Source organism: Falco cherrug, chromosome 2 (assembly GCF_023634085.1).
Source record: "Falco cherrug isolate bFalChe1 chromosome 2, bFalChe1.pri, whole genome shotgun sequence".
NCBI lineage: Eukaryota > Metazoa > Chordata > Aves > Falconiformes > Falconidae > Falco > Falco cherrug.
Genome location: NC_073698.1, coordinates 69,801,133 through 69,808,685, shown reverse-complemented (window position 1 = coordinate 69,808,685; position 7,553 = coordinate 69,801,133). Strand labels below are relative to the sequence as shown.

The following is a 7,553-nucleotide window of genomic DNA, read 5'->3' as shown; positions in this document are numbered from 1 at the left end:
GCCGCGCCCCCGCCGCCCCGCCATGCCCCCGCTGCCGCCCGCCCTGCCCTGGCTGCTGGCCGCCTGCTGCCTCTGCGCCCTGCCGCGGGGCTCAGGTACGTCCCGCCCCCGGCGGGGACACGCGCACACCGGAGCCCCCCTGCCCCTCCCGCCCCAGCCCAAGCCTTGGGAAGAACCGTCCCCCCCCTTGAGCGGCGCCGTCGGGGCCGGGCTCCGCGGCGTCCCCGCACAGCCGTGACCCCATCCCGTGTCCCCGCAGGGTTCCCCCAGCCCTTCTCGCGCTACGGGGACGGCGCGGACCTGCCCAAAAGCCAGGTACGTCCCTGTGTGTCCCCCTGCCTTCCCCGACAGCCCGTCTGAAAGCGACGCGCGGTGGAGGGGTAGGACGGGGGCGCGCCAGCCCGGGCTGCCCGGGGCGGGGGTGACCCGCCGGTGACGGGGGGTGCGGTGAGACAGTGGCATCGGACTGGAAATGCGGCGTGGGACCGCTGGGGGTGGTGGGGAGCGTGGGGGGCTGGAGCCCTTTGCAGCCGGGGGAGGGAGGTGGGACAGGTGTGGGCAGGGGTGCGATGTGCGGGGTGGGGTACCCGGGCCGGCAGGAGCTGAGGCGGGTCCCCACGTGTGACAGACTCACTGCCAGTGTCTCGCCCTTACTTTTTAAAGCAACTGGCGCTGTGCTTCAGTCAGTGGATGGAACTGTCTAATCAGCCCCAGGTAAACTGACTTTGGTAACGTGTTTGATCTGCTGGGACTTTCTCTTCCAGACATACTAATTGCCCAGGGCAACCCTGGGCGTCCGTGTCTGCAGGCGGCAGAGCCTCCGCCACAGAGCGAGTGTGCTCGTGGCTGTGCTCTCCTCCCTGCAGAGCTAACTCAGACCTAGAGAAAGGAAAAGGTGGAAGGAAAAAAAAAAAAAGTGCTTTTCATCCCCTCGCGGTGGTAGGCAGCGTGGCAGCAAGAGCTGCTGGTCAGTGCTGTAGGAGATACCGGCAGGGTCCCGCCTGGTCCCAGCTCACTGATGGTGGGTTGGATGGGTTTGCTTCGGGGTGCTTAGAGGAGAGGGGAGCGAGGGGAAGTTTTCACAGGTTGTTTCGGCTGTGGTGTCTCTGGCCCAGACCTTGCAAACAAGTTAAAAAACAGTAGTTTTGAAAGATCAGCCCCACTGCATTAGATAGTGAGCCCAAGGGTCATTCCCTTTTTCTAAGGGGAGAGAAAAATCTTGGCAGGATCAGGAATTATCTGGAAATTTTGAATATTTTGTGCAGACTTTTTTCTTTCTGAAATCTTTGTTTTGTAAACCAAAACTTGTGGGAAATGGCTCCCAGAGCCAGTTGTTCATGTGTCTTAGACTTTACTTCCTTTGGAGCCATAGTTATTTCTCATCTAATGTAATTGCATGCATCGGCAAATCCCTGTCCTGTGGCAGTGAGAGTGGGACAGTGCATTTCAGTATATGGTTAAAGGTTTATAGTATTGATTAACTGAAATGCTTGTAGATTAAAATGAGTGTAGATGCCGAAACCCTAAGTATTTCTAGAACACTTAGCACAGGAAGATGTATTTTAAATATAATAATATATATAAAATTTAGATCTCTTTATAGCACAGGACTGTGACATTAGCAGTATTGTGTGTATTCTCCTCCTACAAAATAGTAGTTTTTAGCTTGTAATAGCGTCAGTAAGTCTTACCTTGCTGTTGAGTGGTTTTAGTGTAACTGTGTTCATTTTAAATTGTGCTGGGATCAGAATCAGGCCTGTTCTATATCCAACAGGGTACACCACAACCCCTCAGTAAATGTATTAAGGTACTGTTTGGCTTTACAGATCTCCAGCACAGTTTTGGATCTCTGTTATTCCATATTCAACAGCATGCATACAAATGAGGTAAGGTGTAACTGCTTCATTTATTTCAAAGCAACCCCTCCAAAAACAACTTTCTGACATTTCTTTCCAAACAGTAATGTATAATCTAATATTCTCATGGTTTATGAGATGTAGGAGAGTATATAAAAGACTGTCTTCTGTCTTCTCATTATTAGTTTGCCTGTAATTCTTAACTCTATTAAACTATATCTGTGAAATTGCTGTTTTTCACCGATTCAGAGCTCAAGAATCAAAACATCTACTTACACCCAGGATCAGTATTTTAACCCTCACTTTTGAATAAAGCAGGGTGGAATATACTAAAAAAAATAGATACATATATAACAGCATACTTAAGGTCATGCTGAACATGGAGGTGTATGAGTTACTTTACTGATTTTAATACTTTATTTGAGCTTTTCTTGTGTTTCTGACTGATCCAAAAAATTAAGTTGAAGAGTCAGTGATTATAGCTCTTCCTCATTGGTGCAGTCATATTGGAATCTATCTCTGAGTAGTTTTGCTTTATATTAATTCTTTATTATTACCAGTTTATTAAGAGCCTTTCCCATAAAATTAACTCTGTGGCTGTGGGTATGTTTAAAAGGCCAGTTTACTTGAGTTTGAGTCCCCTGTTTCCAATCACGAGCAGAGCTTTCAAGACAATAATAGAAAGTATTTTGACATGAATTTCAGTATGTCTTCCTGCTGGTGCCTTTAGCTTGTAATTCCAAGCATGCTTTCCTAAAGCAGCCATAAAACTGCAATACTGTAGTTGATGGTATAAAATTCTATCATTTCAGTTTTAAATAGCTAATAAGTGTTTTTGAGTTCTATATTGACTCCTATGCTTCTGCAGGTTAGCTAATGAAGGGACATCCAGAATCATCCGGTAACTTTGAATGGAGCCTTATTCCTGGTTACTATTTCAGTTGCTAATTTTGGAAAAAAAAAAAATCACTTTCTTGTGCATCATCGAGATTGGGACCTGAATCTTGTGCAGTATCCTTTCAAGACATATGACATATCAGCTACATACATGCAATATGGCTTCTAGGTGTGGTCTGATTAAGTGGCAGATCAAATATAAATGTGAGGTATGGGAAAAGAACTAGGCAAAAGTAGCCAAGTTTTACCCTGCTGAGTAAAATTCTTATTACATGAAGTTGTACTTTCTCAGCCCATTCAGAATCTTGAGAAAGTACTGCAAACATGAGTCTGTAGTACACCCAATCAAACGGTTATGAAATCCTACTGATTTTAACTGGACTTCAGCTTTTTACATGATTTTACATTTGCATGGATTTTTTTTAAAAAAAAATTGATTCAGTGTTGCAGACTACATGGAGAAGGTAGATGGTGTTTCAAGAGAGGGAATGGGACCTCAGCACTCTGAAAGGCAAAGTCAATGGCAATTTGGGCATTAATGGGACTTGAATTCCATCTGGGGAACTTAAAATCTTTTGGGAGAACTAATAGACTATTTAACTTCGATGTCTAGTCTTTGGGTAAATCTTGCAGATGGAACTTTCAGAAGAATCAGGAAGAGCTACCTAAACCCAGCTGTATTGCAGTCACCTCCACAAGTTTGAAATTTCCATCCTAAAGTCAAGCTGACACACTGTTTACAAGCTCAGTTTTTACCATGTTTCTTCCACATAGTAAACCCTCACCTGTTATAAATTAGCTAGGATATTTGAAGCTGCAGGTTAAGTCATGAGTCAGTCTCTGTCTTTGGTATGTAATAGTCATCTCTGAGCAAAGCTAGCATTCACACTATCTATTTGCTATAGTCTTCTCCTCTGCATCTTTTAAAGCACCTTGATGGAGCAAGCACTTTTTTCTTCCATAATATTTCATAGTCCTGTAAATCATAGTCTTGAGGCTTGAACCAAGGTATCATCATCTCATACCCTGAATCATGATTTCCTTCTCCTTGCTCGTATATTTTGTAGCCTTAAATTCTTCCTCACCAGTTTCCATCTACATGCTTTTCCTGTGTTATCATTCCCTGTCTTCATGTCCTTGCTCATTATATGTGCTTGTTTTTTCAAGGCTGTCCCAGGTAACTCAAACTGTTCATGGATATAACCGTGGCTGTGGCACACAGAGCTATCCCATTCCTGGACAGCTGGGACCGTGCAGCCTGGAAACTGTGCCATGGGCAGGAGGGCTCCCAAAGCTGGCCAGTGTACCAGGCTGCAGGTTCAGGGCTTTGTTAGACACCGAGCTTAGCTGGCTTCTGTGAAGTCATGGTGAGAGCTTCTGTTCCTTGATGTAAGGCTGAGTAGAAAAATGAGCAATTTTCGTGAAGCATAAAGGGTGCAGGGGAAGGCTTAAAACCAGTAATCATGCCTGGGTTAAAACAAAGGTCAGTCCGAAAGGCAAAGAGCTACCACATTTTAAAGTAAGAGCTATCGGTACAATTCAAGCCTGAGGAATGGAGCTGCCACGTTTGCTCCAGGTGGAGCTCTGCTTCAGCCCCCAGAGCATGGCTGTGCTTTGCTGCACAGTGAAGGGGGCATGTTGAATGGTGGTAATGAATGGGTTAACATTGGTTAAGGCAAGGTTTACAGTCAGTCATTAAAAAGATCCATTTGCTGCTGTTCTTACGCTTATCACAGACAGATAAAAGATTATCCCTCTTCTCACACAAGAGTGCAGCAACCTCATCAGTGATGGAGGATTACTGTAACAAACCAAAGAAGTGACAGCATCTTGATTAACTTACATTGTCCACTTGCAGGAATCACAGATTGCTGCTGCCAAGTTTACAAAGAAGGTATGTAAATGTGGAAACAAGTGCGTAGCCCTGGACAGGGAAGTATGGCCCTTCCCCTGCTTTTTTTGCTGCCTTTTTTTTAAGTCAGCTTGGTTTTTTTCCAGTGGTTGGAAAGCCAGTTGTGCTGACCCTGCTTCTGCAAAGCAATCAGCTGTGTGTAAAGCTTTTTTTATACATTTTCTGAAGCCTGTGAATCTTTAATTATGGTAATTTAGTATATTTACACTAGACAGAATGGATAGTTCTTGACAATGCCCTTTGGGGTATTTTTAATCTGCGTTCCAGATGAATGGGTATTGGGGACTATCAGCATCTTGTTAGCAGGGCCTTTTTCAACAGTGTGAATTAATTGCCATTCTGATGGAATGACACCAAAACCTGTCAACAGATCTATGGAACTGAGTTTAAACTATTTTGTTATTGTTTGTGTTTTTATTTTACAGGATAGTCATGGGACTCTGGGACGCCCTTTTTTCCTTTTCAGGGTATCTGAATCTCTTACTACTTATAGATTCTGAACCAGTGTTAGATATCTATAAATGAGCAGCTGTTTGCCTTCACAAGTTCTTGCTGCACTTCTTTTGACTAAAGGCCAAATAACCTTTGCTTGAAAGCTTAGGGAAGTTTGTTTAAAAAGCTCTGGTTCAACTAAGAGATGACGAGACAATGACATGTAGTAATAGATTAAATACTTCTGTATTTGAAGAGGTGACTCTAAATATCTGGCTCTAGATAAAATGTTTGCAAAGACAGAAGTAGCATATGGGTTTTATCTTTGAGGCTGCCAAGGTGTGCTGATGCTAAATGTGTTAGATAAAGTGTGTGTGAGCTGAATGTCTACTTGGTCTGAAAGGTCTGGCCAGTAAGTGAGGCACACTGCATAACAGGATGAAAAGCCAAAGAAAAACTATGGATGTAATTTCTCATGTTTTTCACCCATTGACTTGCTGAACTATGGCACGGTCTAATGCAGAATATGCTGTTTTAGAGACACTCTGATTAACATCAAACTAGTTTTTAGGAACATCTCCAACACATTAACAAAAAAAAAAAAAATGTTCTAAAGTAGGTTGTAGCAGGTAACCAGAATCCCAGTTCAGCTGTCAACTTACATTTTAGCTCACTTCAGGTGTGTTTGGCCGGGTATTTTCAGTGCTTGTATTTATATGCTCTTTCTTAGGCATCTACATATAGTACCCCAATGAATTGGGACCAAGACCCTTAACAAGAATAAAGCCAGACTGTTTAGCTCTCTGGACAGAGGCTGAATGAATATTTCTGTTTCAAAGGCAAAACCCACCCTGCATGGATCACCTGGTATTTGACAGGCTGTCCCTTTAAATGAAACATTCTCAGTCTTATGTACTCTGTCTGCATGATGGGAGACTTATTTTGGTGTGCTTATAAATCTGGCATCTAATACTTCTGCACAACCATCTAATTACTTTTTTTTTCAGCCTCGAAATGGAAGAACTATCGAAGGCAGTGGTAAGTAGGCATTCAAAAGTGAAAAGAACTTGTTCTGGTTTTCCTCAATAATGATGATCCTCATGACAGAAGGAGTTACTGAGAAGTATTACAAACCTAGATACCCACATGGATGTTTCATGTAGTCACTAGGAAGTGTCTGGGCAGAAATGCATTTTTCATGCTCAGATATTTACAGTGTATGCTCTTGGCAAAAGGATTGTTTTCTCTTTAAGGTTCAGTAAGGAGGAGCTTTCGTGCTCTGCAAATGATAGAAACAGTACATAAATTATAAAGTTTAAAAACAGGCTGTAAATTGTGCATGGAACACAAAAGCTAGACTGCTTTGTTCCAAGAGAGCTTCAGTCACCTGATCCTGCATGAGACCACTAATACAGGTCTGCATGCAGGTGGAGGAGTCATCCTCACATCAGAATTGGGACCTGTTTTGGGGTAAACATTAACTAGAAAGAGAAGGGGTGGGGATATAAGGAAGGAAGACAATGAGATCTAATAGTATCACTTAGCACTTGTATATCCATCTTTGAAAGTGTTTGTTAAAGGTCTTCTGAGCTTTAGTGGGAAATGAACAATACAGATGTTCCCTCTCCACCAGTATGTGTCCCTCTCCACCAGTCTCTCCTTCCAATATCTCCTTCCCTGCAATAAACAGAAAATGGTGATCTTTTGTAGTATAAAATTACATTACATTCCAGCTGTTGACTGAAAAGGTTGGATATTTTGGGACAGGACAGAAGGATAGGAAAGAAAAACTGCACGCACAAAGAATACCTTTATATATTCAGGAATAAACTGTTTTATAAAAAGAAGGAACCAAAAACTTAGGAGAATATTGCAGAGCGGCATTGTTACTTGCTGGCTCTGGTCTCAGGCCTGCTCTGAGCATCCATTGCTTTTCATGGATGGAAGGAAGATAAGGAGCTATATGGATCATTGTTTTGAGCTGATGCAGCTGTTCTTGTGTTGTTAGATCTGCATGTGTGTGGGAGACATTTCTTAGCCATGAAACCTGTAGGGGCAGGTAGTGCTGCCCAGATCCGTTCAGAGTTACACGGAAGCTTGAGCTGACAACCAACCACTAAGATAAGCCAAACAGGCAGAGAGTCCCTATAGATTTTGGGCAACGCAGTTCAAAAATCAGTTCGAGTAAACTTGCATGAAACTATCCAGAGTACTCTGGAGTTAGCATAACTGCTATGCTATCAAACGAGTCTCGTTGAAGTGCTGGTGTAGAAGCCACTACTCTGTAATCATGCCCTAGCCTCCCATGCAGTGGTAAATCGTATCCACAGCTCAGCCCCCTGAACCAGCCTGGCTGCAAGATGCACACCACGCCTCCGTACTCTAAAAGAAGGACAGTGGAGTTAGGACACGGTGGAGAGACGAGAACTGTACAAGGAGGGAGGATTCATGTTTGA

At 43.5% G+C, this 7,553-nt stretch overlaps 1 protein-coding gene across 1 annotated transcript; it reads left to right on the top strand.

Moving 5' to 3' along the window:
- On the top strand, window positions 1-6,985 carry NMS (neuromedin S). The gene is made up of 5 exons (XM_055701076.1): window positions 1-95; window positions 260-315; window positions 664-714; window positions 1,827-1,886; window positions 4,612-6,985. The coding sequence occupies exons 1-5, from the start codon at window positions 23-25 to the stop codon at window positions 4,846-4,848; spliced, it is 477 nt and encodes a 158-aa protein (XP_055557051.1). The 5' UTR covers window positions 1-22; the 3' UTR covers window positions 4,849-6,985.
- The last annotated feature ends 568 nt before the right edge of the window (window positions 6,986-7,553 follow it).